Source organism: Crinia signifera, chromosome 7, assembly GCF_055691185.1.
Source record: "Crinia signifera chromosome 7, ASM5569118v1, whole genome shotgun sequence".
NCBI classification, from domain to species: domain Eukaryota; kingdom Metazoa; phylum Chordata; class Amphibia; order Anura; family Myobatrachidae; genus Crinia; species Crinia signifera.
Genome location: NC_139223.1, coordinates 192,858,575 through 192,883,126, shown reverse-complemented (window position 1 = coordinate 192,883,126; position 24,552 = coordinate 192,858,575). Strand labels below are relative to the sequence as shown.

At 48.5% G+C, this 24,552-nt stretch overlaps 1 protein-coding gene across 2 annotated transcripts; it reads right to left on the bottom strand.

Moving 5' to 3' along the window:
* Positions 1-4,696: 4,696 nt before the first annotated feature.
* On the bottom strand, positions 4,697-22,334 carry LOC146021002 (intelectin-1-like). Of its 2 annotated transcripts, XM_083154762.1 has the most exons (8): positions 22,198-22,334; positions 22,041-22,104; positions 18,318-18,476; positions 16,341-16,588; positions 16,061-16,219; positions 7,118-7,238; positions 6,939-7,042; positions 4,697-5,065 (listed from the first exon to the last, which is right to left on the bottom strand). In XM_083154762.1, exons 1-8 carry the CDS (start codon positions 22,198-22,200, stop codon positions 4,913-4,915), a joined length of 1,011 nt encoding a protein of 336 aa, XP_083010888.1. In that variant the 5' UTR covers positions 22,201-22,334; the 3' UTR covers positions 4,697-4,912. The 2 variants fall into 2 exon arrangements, with proteins under 2 accessions (XP_083010888.1, XP_083010889.1); XM_083154763.1 differs by lacking the exon at positions 16,061-16,219.
* Between the last annotated feature and the right edge of the window lie 2,218 nt (positions 22,335-24,552).

Genomic DNA, 24,552 nt, shown 5'->3' with positions numbered 1-24,552 from the left:
TATGTCTTATGTAACCGTAAGGTATAGCACCATTATCATGTGTCTATTGGTTACTAAGGCAATCGTCAGGGGAACAGGATATTTAGTTGCCCTTGTTTCCGGAGGGAATATCAATTTCAATGGACTCTGTATAACAGAAATCACGCAAGTAGCCGGAAGTCGCGTGCGTGGCACGGACTTCCGGAAGTGATCACTGTGCGCTCCACCGGGTGGATATTGTAAGCGCGATGCCCAGAAGGAGCCAAACTTCAGCAGTAAGGTAATCGCGTCAAAAACCGGAAGCCGCGTGCGGGTCACGGGCTTCCGGAAATGACGCGTATGCGTTCCAAAACGGCCGAAATCCGGAAGTGTGGTGCCGCTACGGGCGGGAATCACACTCCACCCATTCCCTCATTAGTAAGGGTATAAATATGGTCCTGTAAGCACATAATAATGCACTCCTGATGAAGTCCAAGCCTATTGGCGGGGGATGAAACGCGTTGAGGAAGACTCTGAAAGTGTGATGACGTTTGACTGACCTCACCATTACATCAGATAAGCCTTTATGTTTTTATACACTGTACGAGCATTTTAAAAGTCTTGGTTGCGAGAATAAAACTGTGTTAGCAATATTACACTATTCTATTCCTTTTTTGTTTGTTCCACTATGATGTTCTGAGAGGAATAATCCGTGGGGATAAGAGATACCCGAGTCCTGGATGCTATACTCCTGATAACACGCTCATAAAAAAGTGGTTGGAATCCACTAATAACGGTACACGCACACACCACTGGGGTGATCACTCACTAAAGGTGAAGGGATCCACATTAAACCTAAACCTACTACACTAGAAGGCGCCCGTCTCACCTCTTTCCTAGATTTTCGCATAGAGGTTCCCTGGAACAGGAACCAATAGGAGAAGGAGCTGCCACTCTTAGAAGAAAGAGAAGATTTGTGTACCATAGGGGGTGAATTACACATCGTGTGATCAAGAGGATAGAACTTTCCTCGATCAGGAGAATCCACTCAGCGCTTGTACCACCCTCTTTTCCATATATATATATATATATATATATATATATATATATATATATATATATATATATATATATATATATATATATATATATATATATATATATATATATATATGGAAGAAAGGGTTTTTAGACTCTGAGTTGCGCTGGGTTGTGTGTGCAGCACCACCAAAATTCCTCCTGTTAGTGAGGAACGGTGTAGTAAACAAGAAAGTGGGGGGTGATTGGGGTGCGCTACTTAGTAAAGAAACTGTACCTCCCAATATAACATATCAATTTCAAAACAGAATACACATTTCTGAAATAGTGTCCTTGTGTTTGAGGATGTTCCCAATGAATAGGCTCAGTCCATTTCTGGGTAAATTGTTCTTTTATTGGTGAAGAAACCCGACGCGTTTCGTCTATAAGACTTCATCAGGGGTAAGAACTGGGGATGGTACAGAAGAAAAAATGGGGGGGGGAGGGGGATATATCCATGTACAATTTATTCACATTCATTCAATAAAAGCCAGTAGTTTAATTTATTTTCTTACATACCCAATGGGTGAATGGATTTTGTATAGCTGGTCCTATTTGGAAGTTTTCTGCTGATCACAGCTGATGCAATAAAAATAAATATCTAAAATAATGATATATACAATTAATCTGTGTTTTTTATTTTATTTTATATATAAAATAAATAAATTAAAATAAAAATAAAAATAAGGTTTGGGGAAGGAGGAGCTGGCGAAAAAGAGAGAAGAAGGTATTTGGAGGAATATTTAATCCTTACCACCAAGTACAGTACTTCTCGATGGGGCTCAATTAGATGGAAATTTCTGAGTCGAAAGTTTAGTGTGAGTTCGTGTTAGGAACAATATCTGTGCGAGAGCAGAGTATTATAATTAAATTAAATTCGATTTAGATTCATTCAGACAGGTCCATAAATTTCAACATGTCATCTTCATTAAATCCTACTTTGGGTCGTATTTCTACACCTTATAAAAAATACATTTTTTGGTGTGTATCATTATAAATACATATTTAGGTAATAACTTATACAGTGATTTTAAAATTACTACAGATCATACCCAATTTTGCATAATGTCTTTGCTAAACAGTATAATATAATCGCTGAACAGCAGTTGTTTCTTAAGATCAACAAACAATCATATTTCTACACAAACTCAGTTATGCTGCTTTCCCACTGCAGACCCGTTTTAAGTTACAGGTAATCTTAAACGGTATTTAGCATTCCCACTGCAGCAGATTGCAGTTTTAAATGCCATTTAAGTACCATTCCCATTGCAGGTAAAACGTTTTAGCTCTTCAAAACGTTTTACAACACAAATGAGTGCCTGTGACTTTAATGGGCTTTTCAGGGATAAAAAGGTGCACACCCACAGTTGTTTTTACATAATAAAAGGTGGGGGAGGGGCCAGTGGTGCGTACAAATCCCGCAGCCATCGACATTTGTGCTATATGTCGGCTCAATTTAACCCATGGTGGACAGTAATATATACATTGCTGGCCAGTGCCAGCTATGTATATATTACTGCCTAATAACTAAATCATTGGTGCCCAGTGGTTCCAGAAATATATAGATTGCTGGCATGTGCCAGCAATCTATATATTACTGGCTTATGATTGTCATTGGTGCCCAGTGGTTCCAGAAATATATAGATTGCTGGCATGTGCCAGCAATCTATATATTACTGGCTTACAAAAAAAAACATTGGTGGCCAGTGCTGCTCCGTGTGGAGCAGGACGGAGGGAGGCAGGGCATGTGGCCGGACCAGCGTCGCTAACGGCATCCAGCCGCAGCAGCAGCCAGCCGGACACAGCGGGGCAGCGTGGACAAGTGAGTATAAACGCCGGGGGGGGGGGGGGGGGGCGGGCGGCGGCAGCGGGGCGTACCGCCGGGCTGAAAGTGGTTAATCTTTCAGCCCGGCAGCGTACACACACGGAGATGATGGCTGAAAAAATCAGCCATCATCTCTACCGTTTAAGATGCATTCCCATTGCCTCTTAAACGGTAGATTACCGTGTAAAACTCTGCTTTGGAAACGGGTTGAAATACCGTTTAACTTTAAACGGTATTTCAACTCTGGCGCTTTCCCACTGCAGCCTTAAACGGTATTTTGCCCTCAAAAATCGGCAAAATACCGTTTTAAGGCTGCAGTGGGAAAGGGGCATTAGAATGATGTTTCAATTTGACAGGTACAATGTTGCAATATGCACAGTTTATCTTACCCGGAGTTCTCTCTGTGGTAACCTCCTCGTTCTGCATTCAGAATGAGAAAGAGTACTTGGTGGTAAGGATTAAATATTCCTCCAAATACCTTCTTCTCTCTTTTTCGCCAGCTCCTCCTTCCCCAAACTTTATTTTTATTTTTATTTTAATTTATTTATTTTATATATAAAATAAAATAAAAAACACAGATTAATTGTATATATCATTATTTTAGATATTTATTTTTATTGCATCAGCTGTGATCAGCAGAAAACTTCCAAATAGGACCAGCTATACAAAATCCATTCACCCATTGGGTATGTAAGAAAATAAATTAAACTACTGGCTTTTATTGAATGAATGTGAATAAATTATACATTGATATATCCCCCTCCCCCCCCCCCCATTTTTTCTTCTGTACCATCCCCAGTTCTTACCCCTGATGAAGTCTTATAGACGAAACGTGTCGGGTTTCTTCACCAATAAAAGAACAATTTACCCAGAAATGGACTGAGCCTATTCATTGGGAACATCCTCAAACACAAGGACACTATTTCAGAAATGTGTATTGTGTATTCTGTTTTGAAATTGATATGTTATATTGGGAGGTACAGTTTCTTTACTAAGTAGCGCACCCCAATCACCCCCCACTTTCTCATATATATATATATATATATATATATACTGTATATATATATATATATATATATATATATATAATGCAGTATATGTCCCATTAACTACACCAATCTACAATCAGTGGGCCTAATTCAGATCCTTTTCATGTGCGGACTACCCATACTGCATCATTGGAAGCACTACGGGTGCAGACTTCAAGACATTGACAGTCTGCAGCTGTTTGGGGACTAAGGTGGCAGCTCTTTCCCGAAACATAGTTGTGTCCCCTCTGTATTGGGGAAGTTCCGAGGCCAAGATCTCCATCAGAAGATAGAGATTTCCATTGCTCATTGGTAGGAGATAAGGTGGACGGTTTGTGTGACCCAATGAGTCACTCAGCCGACCAATGGAGTCACTCAGCTGACCTAGGATACAGCAGCGGATCACTCATGCATGCAGGAGGTGTCTACCTATCCCAAATGCATCCTGCCGCATTATCAGAGCATCACTGCTGTTTCCAAGTAATGCCCCTTTCACATTGTAAAATTAACCCGGGTCTATGTGCGATGTCAGAGGGTCTTTTTAAATTTCCTGGGTCCAGCAACCCTGCATTCCAGCCTCAGGTTAAAAGAAGGGCTATTCCTGGGTCGGACCTGGGTTGCTGTGCAGTGTGAACGGGTAACCCAGGTCGTCCCATTCACACTATGGAGGAGACAGCATCAGCTCCAGGCGCTGCCTCCTCCCCCGCGCCCAATGATGTGCCGCCGCGCCACCTTGCCCCCATCTGACGTCTGCTGTGTGATGTGAAAGGGTATAAGCAATGCTCGCTGAAATCACCTGAAACAGGCCCTCTGTGCACATATTTATATATGAAATCCTTATCAATGAATACGGAGGCATTTTTCATGCACTGTAAGAATACATATCTTCACAAATCAGATATTGATGTACATCAGTCTCTAAATGATCCCTTAGTTCTTGAAGCAGGAAAGTGAAAAATATAAAACTATTGGCACAATGATTGTACAGTCGGCCTATTGTTGCCGGGGGTGATCACGTGTCAGGCTATCTGTAAAACAACAGCACAGCAGATTCTGTAATCTCTCTGCTGCTGCTCCATTCTTTGTGTGTCCCATAGCCATCCCAGTCAAAAGCAGCAAAGTCTCCACACTGCTTGGGGTCAGCTTGAGGAATATAGCCCCCGCCTCCAATGCAATGCTGGAAAATAAAACAATAATACATGATAAGTTAACACAAATCTCCAGGGGAAATGACATCTTCAGTCCGTGACAATCACCCTTAAATTACTCCCTAATACATTTACATTTATCATCTGTGATATCCGTGTATCAATGGCAGATTCTAGTGATGGGTGGCAGCAGAGGTCTGTATTTTAGGCATATAGTAGCAGGGCCACCAAGAATGCTAACATGCGCTGATGCTGGTTGGGGGTGTTCAAGGGGGTCGTGTAAAGGTTTCTTTCACTAAGCTATGTGAATCTACACACCGAGGGGGCGTGACATGGGGCCTTATTTTGGTTCATTCTTTCTGACAAAATCCTTCTTAGATGGGCAAAACCATGTGCACTGCAGGTGGGGCAGATGTAACATGTGCAGAGAGAATTAGATTTGGGTGGGGTTTTACTTCAAAGTGAGATCTATATTGCAGTGTAAAAACAAAGCAGTCAGTATTTTCCCTGCACAGAAACAAAATAACGCACCCAAATCTGATTCTCTCTGCACATTTTACATCTGCCCCACCTGCAGTGCACATGGTTTTGTCCATCTAAGAAGGATTTTGTCAGAAAGAATGAACCAAAATAAGGCCCATGGTTATGCCTTACTGGTGAGCGACCATAGAATGGGGCAGCATTTATCTACTCGCTGAATCAGGCCCTTCATTTCTAAGTGATCTGTGATCTAGTCCGGTGTTTTGCATCCACTGTGCCATGGCACACTAGCGTGTTTCATGTGAGGGCCAATGTATTGTCATCTTGTTACCTGTGGGGACCAGTGTGATATTTTTTTTTCATATGGGAGCCAATGGTTTTTTTTTCTCCCTTGTAGGGTCCAATGTGTTTTTCTCTGTGGGGGTCTGACGGTGTGCCTTGGCAATTTTAGAATCTTGTCTGGTGTGCCGGGAGGTAAAAAGGTTGAAAATCACTTATATAGTCAGATCGCTAGTTAGAAATAGCCATGGAATCACTACGTGTGTATGGGCTTTAAGCAGTAAATTTTACTAAAGCTTCTAAAAATTAAAAGAAGTTGCCCATGGCAACCAATCAGGTTCCCTATCACAAATATTGATATACAGTACAAGCCACCTGCGCTCAGAAAAAATGGGGTACCAAACCCAACAGAAATATTTAGACACAGAAATAATCTCCACAGCGTTGTTTTCAGGAATAAACATAGGGATCGCCTCTTAGGTGAGTGTCTGTCTATATGGGCTCTGGGAGTCTTCCTCTATAAAGAAACCTTTATGTGCACGTCTCCCACTGACATCAGGTGAGTCTCAGGTGGTCATACTCCATTCACCTCTGCTAAAACTTAAATACAATACGTAGAGCATAGCTCCCAACATAACCGTTTTCAGGAGGGACAAAATGCTCTGCTCCTGGACTTTCTTGCCAGTGGCAGTTGCAGAGGTGGGACCGCACCACTGTACAAAATTCAAATTTTGAGGTAGCGGCCTAGCAACCAGGGGGCATGACTTATACCTGCAAGGCCACGCCCTTGTTTTGCTGCTGTGGGGGCATGGCTAGTGGAACCATGAGCTGCTGGCTGTGTCTCCAGCCCCTCAGGCTGCAGGAATAGACCTTGTGCATATGTGAACAGCATCTATTCACAGGTGGCGGGGGACTCCCAACGCCCCCCCCCCCCCCCCACCGCAGGACACTGCCGGCCCCGGGTGGGACACGGGAACGCCCTAAAAGACCGGGACGTTCCTGTGAAAAGCGGGACAGTTGGGAGGTATGGTATTCTTGACCCAAGACGTCATTTCATTCACAGCTGAGATAATGCTTGCACAGTCAGGAGACCAATATTTTCATCATAATAATTATTTCCTAATTCATAATGAAATACTTTACCTGTTCTGTATCACAGGCGGTCACTCGTATCCCAGCACACAGAGCCAGCGCAGCCTTTTCATTGTTAAAGACGCGGAACTGAATAAATCCAGCGACAAACTGACCTATGGAAAATAAAGTGGTTGTTTTATTTGTTTTTGAGAGTATGTGTATATTGCATTACTGGGGGGATAACTTACTTCTTCCATTTGGTGAGTAGTAATTAGCTGTCTTCTCTGCATTTCCAAAATCATACACAACAGGTACTGCGGGTCCATTGTTTGTAGGGCAGCTGCCAGTATTGTATATAACTGGGTATTTCTGAAAGATAATAGCACTGTTATAATATAGAAATTAATAGCTATGTATGACAGTAGGTATAAAGAACCACGAATGCTGAGTAAGCAATGAGAGAGCATAAACCCCTGATGGGTTCCCCAGGTTACACTTGGAAGGTCAGCTGATATGTAAATCAGGATGGGCATAAGGCCTATCAGAGCAGTGGGAGGGTTATAGACAGGGTAAGAAAAGTCACATGCTATCATGTGAAGCTTCCTTTGTCCGAAAAGCTGCTGAGAAGGCAAGACCTGTTTCTGCAGCTGACTGGGTAGTACACGTGCTTGCTGAATCTAACTTCTGTTCTCTTTCTCCTCAATCCTCCTTCTTTATAGGCTATCTCTCTCTCTCTCCCTTCACCCTTTGCTTCACATTCTGTCTCTTCAGCTTAGTGCCCCCCCCCCTTTTATCTAATATGCCCCGTCCGCGCAGGGTCTCGCGCCCGCCCGCCTGGCAGATGCTTCATACCTGGCTGGGGGGGCTGCGAGGTCTAGCGGCGGCATCCCTGGTGGTTCCAGTGGGGACCGGAGGCGTGCACAGACGCGATGGTCGCGGCGCCGGCCGATGACGCGGTCCGGCGCCGGGCCTCGCATGGAGCGAACGCAGGCCGCGGCGCCCTCCAGGCATCCGGGGGGGTCGGGCGGGGGTAGAGCCCGTGGCGCGCTGACTCGGGGTAGCGGGCTAGGCCCCCGCCGCCCCGCGACACAGATTGATGTGGCCGGAGGTGACTCCGGCGGAGGCGCAGGCCGCGGCGGGCGCGCGGCGCCCTCCAGACATCCGGGGGGGGTCGGGCGGGGGTAGAGCCCGTGGCGCACTGACTAGGGGTAGCGGGCCAGGCCTCGGCCACCCCGCGGCTCATACTGAATTAGCCGGAAATGACGCCTGCAGAGCTGCATTGCGGCCTTCCAGCCGGGCTCGCGCTGGAAGGTCGGGGGGTCAAAGCAGGCAGGGACAGGGAGCTATAAAGGGCACGGTGGCTAGGGGTGCTGTCATTTCACTGGACATGCCCCCCTTCAGCACTCCTGTGCTGGCTCGCAGTTTGCAGCAAAGGGGTCTCCCCTCTGGAGTCCCCTCCCCCAATACTCCCAGGCAGGCCAGAGGACGGGGGCGGTCCAGGGGCGCAGGACAGGTGCATAGCCCGGTCACTGGGGGGCAATTCGGCCCGGCTGGGCCTGCAGACACACACATGAGGGCCCCCAGGGGTATGTCCCCTTTACACATAGCCAGGCGGCAGATCCTCAGACGGTCCAGGCTGTTCCCACTGCGCTCTGCGTCCGCCCCAGCCACTTCTGCAGCCATACCAGTAGTCACTACCCCCTTACCCGCAGCGGATGGGGGGGTGCAGCAGTTCATGACCCTACTGTCCAGCCTGATAAGTCAGGTTCCCCCGCAGGGTGGTCTGGCGCCTGCTATTGGTCAGCCCACTACTGCCCCTTCCGGGATGCCTACCCCATCTCAGCCAGTGGTGATGGGTCCTTCCACATCTTCCGGTCGTTCTACTCCCCTCACAGCTATGGCGGTCGTCGCATCCGGGACTCCTCCAGTGGGGACGGTGGATACTTCTGCTCAGATGAGCCTTGTGCCAGCGGGAGGCGCTTCAGGTGGGTCAGCTGCTAAGCAAAAATGGCGTAGGCGTAGGGCGCATACTTCCTCCTCTTCGGGCGGGTCCGACTCGGGAACGTCCGGGGGGAGGGTGGCCGAAGATCTTGCAGGCGGCGTCGACATCGACGTCGCCGACACTCTAGTTCCAGTGGTATCTCAGGGTCCCCGCTATTTCCTAGGGGTCAAGTTGTCCACTGCGAGAACACTGCTGTTCTCAGGGAAAGAATCAACGAGGGGAAGTATGTTAGTTTCTTTTCCATGACGGCACAGGCCGAAAAGGAATATCGCGCAGCCAAGCGGCGCGGAGGTATCGGGGAGGAGGCCTACTGCACCTATCACCGGTGGCAGGCGGGCATGTTTATGTTCGCGGCTTGTTACCTTGAAACAAGACCGCAGGAACACATGAACATGGTGCGCTACATGCACATGATTCATGAGATGTTCCTTTCTGAGGCCGACTCATCATGGCGCTCCTATGATGAGAACTTCCGGCGTAAGCAGTCAGGTTTGCACATCATGGCTTTCGGGTGTAAGGATGTGGAGATTTGGATGGGACCGAAGCCATCAGCCGCTCCGGTTGCCACGCAGGTCTCCACCCCTGCCCCACGCAAAACCCAGCCCCCCTTTCGCGGGAGGGCGGGGGGACCCCCCGCAGGGCGTTGCTTCGCCTTCAACGGAGCGGGTTGCGCCCTCGGGGCTACCTGCAAATTCAAGCATGCTTGCTCCAAATGCTGGGGCAATCATCCCTTTAAGGATTGCAGGAAGGGAAAGCAAGGTAGTGCCCCCCAGGCTGCAGCAGCCGGGGGTGCACCTCACTAAGGCCCCTTCTCCTGTACGGGTCGACCGCTTGGCCAGCTGGCTGAGTCTGTACCCGTGTAGGGGGAGGCCGAATTCCTAGAGTCCGGCTTCCGCCTGGGCTTCTGCCTCCCCGTACAGGGGAACATCGTAGCCCATGCCCCTCGTAATTTAAAATCTGCCATACAGAAGCCCGGGGTTGTTTTAGAGAAAGTGGCCAAGGAAGTGAGTTTGGGTAGAATGGTGGGTCCTTTCCCGTCACCCCCTATCGAGAACTTGGTGCTCTCCCCAGTAGGGGTGGTCCCTAAGAAGGCCAGCGGCAAATTCCGGCTTATCCAACACTTGTCGCACCCCCCGGGCACCTCGGTTAACGATTCCATCCCAGAGGACTTGTGCCGCGTGCGGTATCAGTCCTTCGAACAGGCTCTTGATATAGTGCGCGGCCATGGCCGCAGGGCACTGCTGGCCAAGGTAGACATCGAGTCGGCCTTTCGCCTGCTCCCACTGCACCCGGAATCGTTTCGGTTCATGGGCTTTCGCCTCCCCACGGGTTTCTACGTGGACAGGTGTTTGCCTATGGGCTGCTCGATTTCTTGCGCATATTTTGAGCATTTTAGCAGTTTCTTGCATTGGTGCGTGGTGTCAGGTTCAGGCGAGTCAGGGGTGGCGCATTACTTAGATGATTTCTTGTGCGTGGGCCCAGCCGGATCCCAGCGGTGTGGTTTTATACTATCATACCTGCAGGATCTTTTTCAGCATTTTGGGGTTCCCATAGCGGTGGACAAGACGGAGGGGCCGGTATCATGCCTGTCCTTCTTGGGCATCGAAATTGATACAGTAGCAGCCTGCTGCCGCCTCCCCCTCGACAAGCTGTCTCGGCTTCGGGGAGCGGTCAGCCTGGCGTTGGCCATGGGAAAACTCCAGTTGCGCCAGCTCCAGTCACTTCTCGGGCTTCTACACTTTGCCTGCAGGGTCATACCAATGGGTAGGGTGTTTTGTAGGAAGCTGGAGAGGTCCATGGCAGGGGTCAGGCACCCCCTCCACTATGTTCGGCTGCCCGCGGAGATCAAGAGGGACTTACGCATTTGGCTTTCATTCCTGGACCAATTTAACGGGGTCCTTATTTGGCCAGCAAGCCCCCGCACCAATGCGCAGTTACAATTGTATACCGATGCAGCGGGCGGGGTGGGTTTCGGAGCCTTCTTGCACGGCTCATGGTGCGCCGCCCCATGGCCCGTGGAATGGGTGGCAGAAGGACTCACAAAAAACCTGTTGCTGCTAGAGTTGTTTCCCATCATAGTCGCCCTGGAGCTGTGGGCAGACAGGCTCCGCGACTCTAGTATAGTATTTTGGTGCGATAACTTGGGAGTGGTGCACGCGGTTAACCGGCAGGGTTCAGCCTCCATGCCGGTGGTTTGCCTGCTTGCGTGTCTAGTGCTAAAATGCCTGCTGTTTAACATTCAGTTTGTGGCACAACATGTTCCCGGAGTAAAGAACTCCGTGGCAGACGCATTGTCCAGGGCCGACTGGGATAAGTTCCGGGCCCTGGCGCCTGAGGCAGCTCCTGTTGGTGAACACTGTCCCTCTTATATTTGGCAGATGATCAGGCCGGAATGGAGGGGCTAGCCATGCGGGCTATCGCACCACGGACGCTCCATTGCTATCAGGCAGGATGGCAGGAGTGGGAGCAGTTCCGACTGTCCGCCTCACAGGCAGGTAAGACACCTGAAGCGACCATGGCGGCCTTTGTTTGGAGTTCATACTCCGCTGGTCGCTCTGTCGCCTCCGTGCGCAGGACTTTGGCAGGGGTGTCTTTTTTCTCCTCGCTGCAGGGTAGGGCGGACCCGTCCCGGTCATTCTTGGTGTCCAGGGCGTTGCGGGGTTGGCGAAGGGCTACGCCTGCTCTCCCGGACTGCAGGTGCCCTATTGATATGTCATTGCTTCCAGCATTGCTGGACGCCCTGGGGGACATTTGCTGGCCTTAATATGAGGTCCTTTTGTTCCGCACGGCGTATATGATGGCCTATCATGGGGCCTTCAGGATTGGGGAGCTGGTGGCTCCGTCAAAACGGACGCCCTCACCTCTGGCTGTGGATGATCTGGTGGTCCAATCTGACTCGGTGCTATGTCACCTGCGACGTTCTAAGACGGACCAGGCTGGGAGGGGGCTGTGGCTGTCCTTGCTCCCGTGCACGGTGGAAAGGGCGTGCCCTGTGACGTTGGTCTCGGCCTTCGCTCAGGTGCGCCCGGACCTACCCGGCGCATGGCTGATGCATGAGGATGGGTTGCTGCTCACCAAGTACCAATTTTGTCACGTCTTGGGGCGGGCGCTGGAGGCCACGGGCCTCGATCCAAAGGAATTTGGGTCTCATTCCTTTCGGATTGGGGCTGCTACCTCGGCGGCTGCGGAGGGCCGCTCCGATGCAGAGATTCAGTCTCTGGGTCGATGGCGCTCTGCAGCATTCCGAAGGTACATTCGGCCTGCTCTATCTGTCACTTTTCACCATGGCCGACTGGACGCATAAGCGCTCGCCAACTTCCCGTGGGGGCCTTGAGGTGTTTTTTCACATCCGCCTGGGGGCACAATTTGGCTTGATTACAATCTGGCATGGCGTACTTGTTAGTTTACTCCAGGCGGTGTGCTTTGTGCCTCAAGAGTTGGTCGGCCACGGTTTTTCATTCCTCTCTCCTAACACGTGTAGTGTGTGTGCGGTGTGTCAGTTTGTCGACAGCTCCCTAAAAACTCTATATATATATTTCAGGTCGACAGGACGTTAAGTCCGTATGGATGATGGGACATTTGTTTGTCTTTTGGGCTTTGCGGGCGTCCATAGCCTCTGATGTATGTGTGTTCTGTCAGGCTGGGGAGGTTAGGTGGCTGGGTGAGAGAGGTATGTTATGGAAGGGACTGCAGGCTGGGCTGATTCGAGCCCTGCGGGATTTTGGGGTCCCGAAAGTCATCATATTCCACCTGGGTGGCAATGACTTAGGGCGGGTATCCGCTCTGGAGCTACGCTCTGTGATTGTCCGGGACCTCTATATCATTGCGCAGTGTTTGCCAACATGTAGGTTGGTGTGGTCCTCCATGATATCTAGGATTGTGTGGAGAAATGCTGTTTCCTGCCCCCGCCTGGAGCGTTCCCGGAAGAAGTTGAGAAGTATCTGCTGACCAATGGCGGGGGTGTTATTCGCCATGACGCCATCGACTTTCAGCGGAGTGCGCTGTATAGAAGCGATGGTGTTCATTTGAGCCCGGAGGGCGTGGCTCTGTTTTTGGGCAATGTTTTTAGCTGGTTAGATACACAGTGCTGAGCGTTTTGCTAGTTGGTGGCGGTGCTGCGGCTTAGGGCCTAGCTGTGGCGGTAAAGAACGGTCATCCTTGTAAGATCTTGATGTGTGTGTGTAGATAGTGGGGTGTCACTCTCCCCTGATATCTATGGTCATCGGCCATGCTTCCGCCCGGGGGGTGGTCACCACTAGCACGAGTGGATGACCGGGGAGAGTGATCACCAGCGATGGTGTGTATGGTAGACATCTTTAAACCCCACTTTCCTCTAGTGACCGTTCTTTGGTGCCGCCACCATTATATATATATAGTTTAGTTAATTGTCAAATAAATTTGACATTCTTTTTGAAACGCCAGCACTTGTGTCTGTGTCTTTTTTATTAGATAAGTTAGTTGTTAAGGTTTAAGTTGAAGTTATGGTGAAGTTGAAAAGTGTGGACCTGGGGATACCCGATGGGGAGTTTAAGAACCACGAATGCTGAGTAAGCAATGAGAGAGCATAAACCCCTGATGGGTTCCCCAGGTTACACTTGGAAGGTCAGCTGATATGTAAATCAGGATGGGCATAAGGCCTATCAGAGCAGTGGGAGGGTTATAGACAGGGTAAGAAAAGTCACATGCTATCATGTGAAGCTTCCTCTGTCCGAAAAGCCCCACCCACCCTTCCCTATTTTTCTTTCTCTTAGGCGGCGGTAAAGAACGGTCATCCTTGTAAGATCTTGATGTGTGTGTGTGTAGATAGTGGGGTGTCGCTCTCCCCTGACATCTATGGTCATCGGCCATGCTTCCGCCCGGGGGGTGGTCACCACTAGCACGAGTGGATGACCGGCGAGAGTGATCACCAGCGATGGTGTGTATGGTAGACATCTTTAAACCCCACTTTCCTATAGTGACCGTTCTTTGGTGCCGCCACCATTATATATAGTTTAGTTAATTGTCAAATAAATTTGACATTCTTTTTGAAACGCCAGCACTTGTGTCTGTGTCTTTTTTATTAGATAAGTTAGTTGTTAAGGTTTAAGTTGAAGTTATGGTGAAGTTGAAAAGTGTGGACCTGGGGATACCCGATGGGGAGTTTATGCTGCTAGAGACATATCTATCAGCTCCATGCTGTTTGCCTCCTAGACATGACCTCCCCTTTGATAACCCCCTCATATACACACACACACACACAACCGTCTCCCCATAGCCCCCGTTCCACCATGATTGCAATCCCTCTTAACGAACTGGGGATGGCTGAAAGATGAGGACAGAGAGGAAAAAGAGAGCATGGAGGAGGGGGGCAGCCAGGGCCGGATTTGTGCCTAGGCCCGTGAGGCACCGGCCTCAGGGCGGCACCAATTAAGGGCGGCAGGCAGGCTGACATTCTGTTAAATGGCACAGCGGGTGGGCAGCGGCGAGTGACGAGCGCCGCCACCGCAGACATGAATTATCCTATGTCGGCGGCAGCGCCGCTCGTCACCCGCCACTGCCCACCCACTCTGCCATGCGCATTACATCACCGCTTAGTGGCTGGGTCCGACGGTCCCCCTGCGCGTCCGGAAATGGTTCAGGCTCATTGCTGCCGGCTCCCGCCCATTGGCTACTCCACACACACAGTCTATTGGCTGCTGTGTATCCAGCAGCTGAGCTGAGTGGCGCGCAGATCCTTCCTGTGCTCAGTCAGTCACAGTGTGTGAGCCGGAGAGAGACTGACGGAGACACTGTGCTAATCACTGTTTTAATAAGTGCCTCCCTCCGGGTCCTCCGTACAGTGAGCAGTCCAGAGTGCTTAAAAAAATATTAAGGTGGGCTACAGTTAAATTTTTATGAAATATATAAATAACAATATATATACATTTATGATTACATTAAAATAGGGGGGAGGGGGGGGGGGGGGCAAAAAATGTTGTGCCTAGGGGCGGCCTGGCCCCTAAATTCGCCCCTGGGGGCAGCCCTGAAAAAAAAGTGGGAGGGGACATAAATGAAAAGCACTAGGAGTTGGCACCGCCCCCAATTTCAAAACACCCCTATGAGCACACCTACAAATCATTTACCCCATCCAAATGGATGAGGGCAAGTGGGGACATCAATGAAAGAGGGAAGTTAGGGGGAGGGGGGCAGGTGAAAAATGGAGGGGGTAACATAGAGAGATGGGGTGGTGACCGAGAGAGAGGGGACAGATATGAAATAAACAGGATTTGGCTGTTCCTTTTTTGGGGAATTGTCCTGCTGTCTCACACACGGGCAGCAGTGTCTCGTGGTGCGGCATTTGGCAATCCCCCTGTCATTCGCTGCTCTGCTTAGAACTGCAGTGAATAGACATATGACAGAGGGGATAGGGGCATGGCCAGCAGCTTACAGAGCGCTGGGCATACCCCCAAAGTTACAGCAATCGAGGGAGTGGTTCACATTGCCACAAAGCCATGCCCCCTTTTGCTGTTGTCACACACCCGTTTCGGGATCGTGTGATGAGAATTCCAGATTCTGCCTTTCAACATTTTTGGCAGGTATGGATATAACACGAAGCTGGAGAGACGCAGTAGGGGACATAAGACTGGAGAGACACAGAGGGTGGCATGAGGTTGCAAAAACGCAGAGATGGCATTGGTCTGGAGAGACACGGTTAGCGTGATGCCGGAGAGACACGGTTAGCGTGATGCTGGAGAGACACGGTTAGCGTGATGCTGGAGAGACACGGTTAGCGTGATGCTGGAGAGACACGGTTAGCGTGATGCTGGAGAGACACGGTTAGCGTGATGCTGGAGAGACACGGTTAGCGTGATGCTGGAGAGACACAGTTGGCGTGATGCTGGAGAGACACGCTTAGCGTGATGCTGGACTATATGTACTTGAGATTTTGACTATCTTCACTTTTTATATGACATCATTGAAGGCAGATTCCGAAAAATAGATCCAACTTTAAAATAAAGTCGAATTCACGGCCGTTTTTCAACAATCTACATCCGTTTTCGCCGACATGCCCACTTATTGACACTTGGCAGCCAGAACATTTTAATTTCTGGCTGTCAAGTTGATCGAAAATGGCCCGGTATTCCGACTGTCGGGAGTTCTGACAGTCAAAACCCAGATTAACTCTGCAAACAACAACCCCTGGACACACATCTTTCCCAACACATTTTACCTGGTACAGTTTGAAAAGGTTTCCACCCTCAGCAGACAGGAAGCCATTATTTGTGCGGTATCGGAGAAGGGCGGAATCCCTCCATTTGGATATTGGTGTCTTATTTGGAACATGCCATATCCCCACGTCATTAGCCGATATATCATAATAACCAGGGTTCTGACCACATAGGAGAAGACATTTGTATATGTCAGAGAAATCTCACCTGAATAATACAAGCTAAATATAAACGCTAATAAATAACAGAAATATTAAGTGGCATGGCATTGGTCATTCTTACCTTGTAGTCATCACTGGTGGCCCCATCAGGTAACCCAAATGTATTATAGTTTGCCCAGTTGCCATCTCCTGCTGGGTTATTTATATTGTTCCCCTGTTGGCTGGACCAGCGATCTCCAATAGTGCATTTCCCATACATATTGTTTTCGTGGACACTGGCTACCAAAGTCCAACCTCCTCCACTGGTGGTCATGTCACAGAAGGTCTGATAGGATACCCCTTCTGTGCTGGTTAGTGTGTAGATTCCATCTGTGATAGAAGCCATTATCAATCACTCTATTTCAAATAAAGTCAATGGTTTACATTCGTTGATAACCATCTACCACTACCATCATTGGCCTCATCAAGGACGGGGACGAATCGGCCTACAGACAAGAAGTGGACCGATAGGAACGGTGGTGCAGCAGAAACCATCTAGAGCTCAACCCACTCAAAACTGTTGAGCTGGTAGTGGACTTTAGGAAGAAGTCTGCTGGTGTTCCTCTGCTAACAATTAATGACAGTGTGATGTCACTAGTGGACTCCTTCAAGTTCCTAGGAACCACAATCTCCCGGGACCTTAAATGGGGGCCCAACACTGATACTATTGTTGGAAAAGTGCAGCAGAGGCTGTTCTTCTTAGGTAAATGAGGAAGTTCAACATCCCACAGAAGCTTCTGCTCCTCTTCTACTCTGCCATTGTGGAGTCTGTACTGTGCTCCCCAATACTGGTCTGGTACGGCTCCGCCAGCGAGAGAGGCAAATGCAGACTCCAAATGGTAGTTAGAATTGCCGAGAAGATCATCGAGGCGGACCCTCTGGCGCTGGCGTTAGGGGGGGGGGGGTTGTACACAGTGGCACTTTTACAGGTGTATGTGGGGTGGGGTGTTTGTACACAGCGGTACCTTTATTGGAGGGGGGGATTGTAACTAAAAGGTACATTCCTGACACTCTACCCCCCTGTATTGCTGACACTCTCTCCCTTGTTCCCTTTTTCCCCATCCATGACAATCTTCCACTCCTACTAGCCCCCTCCCTTTCTCTCTTGATCCCTCTCTCTCTTTCCCCCCCCCCTCCATGAGCATTATAGTGACAATGGGGGGATGGGGGGCCCCTTCCAATATTTTGCTATGGGGCCCTCATTGTTCTGATCACAGCTTGCTGTGTATGGGACAGTCTAGTGCTGGACAAGTCAGCGTATTCATGCTGTGCAATTGAGAGTCGGAACTGGACCATTGAGCAATTAAAGTTGGTGTCCTGGTCTGATAAATCACAGTTTAATTAACACCATATAGGCAGATTGCTGATTGTAATGGCCTCACCAGACAGCTGATAGAGATCAATGTATGGTGTTTCTCGGCATGGAAAGTAAACGTGGTTCGGACATTGTCCACATAAGATATTTTTGTTACCATTTGACTGCCCTGATGTACCACTGTTGGATCTGTCCCTTTTGGTGGTTATTCCAAGGGGCAATATTTGTCTGCGTATGGCCAGTGTACACCTTAGGGCACTTCAGTCCAATCAGGATATCTTTTAATGGGTAAATCTACTAAAATCAGGGTTGCCAGGAGGCCCCCGAAAATCGGGTCCCCCTCTCGGCCCCCAGGATAGGTGGGCTACCCTCCCAGATACCAGCACCCCCCACCCCCCAAAATCTCCCTGGCCGCAGTGGTAAATTACCATGATTCGCGGATGGGGTGATGCTAAAGATACAAATTGCGTCATTTAGCCCCACCCCTCCCCGAAGGCGAGATTTGCAGTACTGGGGGGGGGGGGGGGGGCTTGATAACATCTACCCTGACTAAAATAGGAGTTCTATTGAAGATGGGATATCGGCTCTGATTCTGGTTGCCTCAGTAAACTGTAAGGATTGCAGTTTAAGCACCAGAGACGCCGCCCTCCAGCCCCACCAAATTGCCTGGCTTCGCAAATAGTGGGAACTGACTTTTATTTGTGAGCGCCGGGACGAAGACAAATGTATGTGTATATTACTCACCTATGGCACCAGACTGGGACTGCTTAATTTCATTGCAGCTCCTATACCTGTAGTAACTTCCCCCATTGTTATTTGATTGGCTGAAGCAATTATAGTCCTCTTTCCAACAGGCCAGTAGATTCAAAATGCTCAACTTCTTCTCGTGAAGGGCTGGGTCATCTGAGAATACATGAGACATTGTAAGATATTACACACGTTTATGTATTAGGAACAGTTCTCCTTTATTAAAATCTTCCAATCTTTTTCAGTTTTGCACATAGAACCTTCCTCTTCTTTAGCTTTGAGTGTGTATTGTAGATTTCTGTCCAAATGAATGTGTTGATTTTATAGGCCCAGGGGCATGCATTACGTAGATGCCCTTTTGTAATCTGTTTTTACATTCCGTTGGCACACGTGGGTGACTAGGCTTTCTTTATACAATACCATCTATCATATAATATATTGGCCATCATTGAAACCTCCTTTTGCGGTACTGCACATCCAATGGGAAGATTCCACAGCTGATGCAAGGTAGTTAAATGCAATACCTTGCACTGCTGAAGATCATGTAGTATGTACTGTGGAAGCGATGTATCATTACATCACATCACGCCTTGCTGGGCCGCACCGTCGCATGGAGTGTACCCACACATTGAGGAGGGCACCGGTTCTCTGTAACAGGCTGGGACTCTGAAGGTAGGGAGAGAGGACTTGAAGATTGGGAAGGAGTGCCCATTATACTGCCTGCGTGTTCCATGTCAATGAATGCATAGAGCGCAGAGCGGTGTTGGGGTGGGGTAATTGATACATTTCTTTGTGTGTGGCAATGTGTATGAGAGGGAGATGAGCAAACCATATTTACCTACATTAACAATTTCATTTCCAGGAGATGCCTGGAGAGGAGAAGGAGGTGAGCGGCGATGGGGGCTGACCTGGGCTAATAGTATCTTAAGGCCCCCAACGCCCACACACATGGAAAATGCTAAAATTGGTGCATTTTTTACAAACACTGTGACACATAGGATGGAGCTGGTTAAAAAATGGAAGATTTGGGACTAGGTGTTAAATTGTGTAGCTGGGTAAGAAACTGGCTGCATGTCAGAGAGTAGAGGGTGGTGGTAAACGATGCATTCATAAGTTGGCTACCAGTACTAAGTGGAGTACCACAGGTTTCGGTGTTAGGGCCTCTTCTATTAAACATATTCATAAGTGATATAGAGGATGGAATACTAAGCAGAGTCTCCATCTTTGCGGATGACACAGAACTGTGCAGGGTGGTTAGAAAGGTCAAGGATATCTCCATTCTACAAAGGGACTTAGGTAAACTTGAAGAATGGGCTCATAAATGGAAAATGAGGCTAAATATAGATACATACATGTAAGGTTATGCATCTTGAAAGACATAACCAGGGTGTGACTTTTAAACTTAGGGGGGAAGACTTGGGCAAATCAGAATTGGAAAAGGACCTAGGAGTCCAAATAGATAACAAACTGGGTGCAGTTCTCAGTATCATTGTGTATCCACTAAGGCCAACAGGATAATAGCCTGTATAAAAAGGGGCATGGAAGCTAGGGACAACAATGTAATTATCCCACTCTACAAGGCACTGGTTAGACTGCATGTAGAATTTGGAGTGAAATTCTGGGTCCCACACTACAAAAATAACATTATGGAGTTAGAAAAGTCCATACAAGGGCAATTAAGCTAATAAAAGTGATGGAGTCTTAAGGACTAGTCAAATTAGGAATGTTTACACTACAAAGAGACATGCTTAACATGTTCAAATAAATCAGGGCCCGGGGCAATATTCTGGAGTATCAGGCAACCTCTTTGTTTTGAGATCAGAAACTCGTGGGAATGTGTTCATACTAGAGGAGAGAAGATTCTGTACCCTTAGAAGGAAAGGGTTTTTTCAGGGTTGCCGACTTTAATATTCTCCTCTCCTGGAGAAGCCCGGAGAGGAGAGTTTCACCAGCTGCTCGGGGGTGGGGCTTGAGTGTGATGTCATTAAGCCCCGCCCATGATGTTAAACAGTTGAATTCGCATATCTCTGTGGAGGGGGCGGGGCTAAAATGACACAATTTTGCCATTTTAGCTCCGCCCCCTCCTGAGACCCGCGGATTGCGGAATTTAAATGCCGCGGTCGGAGGAACAGCGGGGGTCCGGGAGGGTTGCCCACCCTTCCGGGGGCCCGGGAGGGGGACCCGATTTTCGTGAGACTCCCGGCCATTCCGGGAGGGTAGGCAACCCTGGGTTTTTTACAGTCAGGGCAGTAAAGGTATGGAACTCTCTCCAGAAAAGGTGGTGATGGCAGACACATTGAACACATTTAAAATAAGGTTGTACAATTATTTTCTGGAAAAAAACATTCAGGGGTACAACTAATCACTATTCCGCCATAGTTGGAACAAAGGGTAAATGAAATGAGGATATCACATCTAGTCTATACCCTCTAACGGCTCCTGTTTAAGGTTGACCTTGATGGATGTACAGTAAGGGCCAGATGTATCAAGCTTCAAAAGTGATAAAATAGAGAGTGATAAACAGCCAGCCAATCAGCTCCTTCCTGCCATGTCACAGACTGTGTTTGAAAAATATCAGGCAGGAGCTGATTGGCTGGCTGTTTATCACTTTCCATTTTATCACTTTTGAAGCTTGATACATCTGGCCCTAAGTCTCTTTTCAACCTCAACTATTTGGTTTCCTATAGCAATCTACATGTGAAATAGAACTCCCCCATAGTGCTTTAACTATATTTGTGTATCATATTGTTTGCTCTACCAAGATGTGCAGGATACTGATCAATGAGGACGGCAGATTTAAATAATGAAGGGCAAAATATTAGATGTCGCAGTACAACTAAAGTAGCTACATCTAGACAGATCACTTAGAAATGGGTCTGTAATCGCCCCGTGTGTATGGCCCATAACATCTGCCCCACCTACAGTGCACCATGGTTTCCAGCTGCAAAAATTGCAGCCTTGCTACCAGGTCTGAATCATACCCTATGTGTAATGAATGACATCAAAGATTTTACGAAATTCGGATAAAATGAGAAATAAATAGCCGGTGGATTTGAGAAAATAAAGTCAAGTCAAGTTGAAATTTAAATGAATAAAAGAGGTTTTGGCAAAATGTAAGTGGCACTTTAGTAGGGTATGGATCGTTAGGTCGACCCAGAAAGGTTGACACTCCTTAGGTCAACACCGGTAGGTCGACAGGGACTGAAGGTTGACAGGGTCCTTAGGTCGACCGGCGGAAGGTCGACAATGCAGAAGCTCAACACGTATTTTTTTAGGTGTCTAGATGTAGACGTCTAGTTCTGGACACTGTCTAAGTGTACGGCAGCCCCTCGCATCGCTCGCTCCGCCCACCATGCTTCGGGCAGGTGCCTCGCTATGCTCGGCAAAACAATTCTATTCTCCCTCCATGCCCTAGTGCAGGCTTTCCCAACAACGGTCCTCAAGGCACACCAACAGTGCAGGTTTTGTAGATATCCAGGCTTCAGCACAGGTGACTTAACCACAGTGGGGGAAAAAAAAAACCATGGCGACCTTCTGCATTGTCGACCTTCCGATGGTCGACCTAAGGACCTTGTTGACCTTTAGTCCCTGTCGACCTTCTGCCTGTCGACTTTCCGGTGGCGACCTAAGGAGTGTCAACCTTTCTTCTGCCAACTTAACGACCGCATCCCCATTAGTAATGCATAAAGACTATCATGTAGAACGTTATATTTCACCTACCACATGAGTGCCGACCAGTGACGAGCAGCGCCAGCAGAAGAACCAATAGACACACGGTCATCTCCTAGAAGGGAACATTGTTAATACATTTACTGTATAACGCAAGTACAGTTACTCCATCACTAAGCCATAGCGTGAGCAGTCACTGGGCTCTTACCATTCCTTCACCGTCTTCTGGAATGATACTGAATGTTCTGAACGTTGGGTTTTACCCGTCAGTTTATAACCACCCACATTCCAGAGTTAATAGTTCAAGTATCTACGTCTGCAAGACAACGAAAAGGCCGTCCAGTCTATCACTGGCGATGTGTAAGCTATTCATGCCGGAGGAAGATCTTGTTTGTGGATCTTAAGTCTACAGTAATTAGAATTTAGGTCACAATATAAAAAGAGCTTTTGATTGTTATGCAATGCTCTTACTTGCTGGGCAGGACCAGGGGAACAAACAACAATCATAATATGTCTTTACATAAATCAGAATACACAACGTATAATAAGGGATGTAGCAAATAGATCATACACAGTAACCAAGGTTGATCTCGATGGACGCACGTCTTTATTCGGCCTTAACTACTATGTAACTATGTAACATAATCACAAATGTTTGCACACACCACACATCAGACAATTCAAAAAAGTAATCAGAATCAGCTTTATTTGGACAGTTATACTTGCATATAGGGGTGCTGAGAGGCGGGAGGAACACAGGGAAAATATTTTGGCTGAGCACAGCACCTAGACAGCCATCAGCGGCGCCACTTGGACATTGCAAAATCCAGGTAGGTAATAACAAGTAAACAGTGAGAGTGAAGATATATATAAGACGGGGAACATATTTGGCTGAGTTGCACAGCTCCTAGGCAGCCATCAGCGGTGCCATCTTGGTCATAGGCTATTTTTCTTATCAGCATGTAATATGACTGAGTCCCGATCTTCTGAGAAGCTGAGGGGTGACCAGCGTGTCTGGGGGCCTTGGATGGAGACGCGGCTGTTGGGTGACCCAGTGTGTGGGAAGAGAGAGGTGAGGCTGGGGGCCGAAGCTGGGCCTTCGCTGGACTGTGGGCCCATCGCTGCTACCTCCCAAGGCAAGAGCCTTACCTCCTCCCTTGGGGGTTCTTCCGGTGGGGCCACTGCTGTGTTATCCTGGAGGTTGTGTAGGGTGGAACAGGGGCTGGCTGGCAAAGTTTAGCCTGGGTGGCATGCACAAAGGACAGGCCCATGAGTGGCAGTCCATCCTCCGCCTCTCAATTACATATATACATGCAATGCTGGCTCTCACATACATATAGCTCCACTCTCATATATACACCGTCACTCTCATACATACATATACCAGCACTCTCATTCATTCATACATACATACATACATACATCATATATACATACACTGCTGCTCTCATACATACATACACTGCTGCTCTCATACATACATACATACATACATACATACACTGCTGCTCTCATACATACATGCACTGCTGCTCTCATACATACATACATAGCTGCTCACATACATACATACATACATACATACATACATACATACATACATACACTGCTGCTCTCATACATACACGGCCTCTAATATATCAAACCAATCATACATTGAAACACCTCCAGCTCCATACATATATATAACACCACTCTCCCCCCCTCCCCAACAATACAACAAAAGGGGTCCATACATAATTACATCAGCAACTACCCACAGTACAGCATTAGTGTGACTCCATGTGTAGATAAACCCCCACACCCCCTCCCTCTGCATTCTAACTGACACCACCTTACCTTACCCGAGTGGTGACCATTCAGCGTTCAGCCACTACTCCGGGGCGTGGAAATAGGGACGTGTCCTTACCGATGGGCTGGCAGCCTGCTACCATCTCTCCCTGCTCATGGCACTGCTGCTGCTGGATCTGCCGACAGGTCACTGCTCCGCAACCCTGCCTGCTTCCGGGTCCAGCCATAATCCCGATGGTCGGCTTTTGATCGGCGGTGCTGCTGTAGGTGTGGGGGCGGGCAGCAGTGGCTGTGTCGGGCAGGAAAGCAGCCGCTGAGCCGCTCTCATTTGTTGATGCCCTGCCCACCCCTGCCTCCAACACATCCCTGCGCTGGCCGCGGCTTTCAGAACACGGCCGCGGCTACACGAAAATGGCCGCCGGCCCTGTCCTCAGTGCTGGGGGCCGGCGGCCATTTTCTTGTAGTCGCGGCTGTGTTCTGGAAGCCGCGGCAAGCGGATGAGGAGGTGTACAATACAATGCAGAGCGGCCCATAGCCAGCAACTAGGTAAGCGGCCCGGGGGGCACATGGCACCCTGACCCCCGGCCCAGCCCGCCCCTGGGGTGGAACGACATATTAATCCAATAAATGGTTTAAGTTTAAAGAGACACTAAGGGGTATATTCATACCTCCCAACATTGGTGCAGTGTAGGAGCTCAAAATTAGGGAGTCACACCTCCGTTTTTGCCACTGTTGGGGGCATAGTCAGTGCTGTGAGTGCTGCTGGCCATGC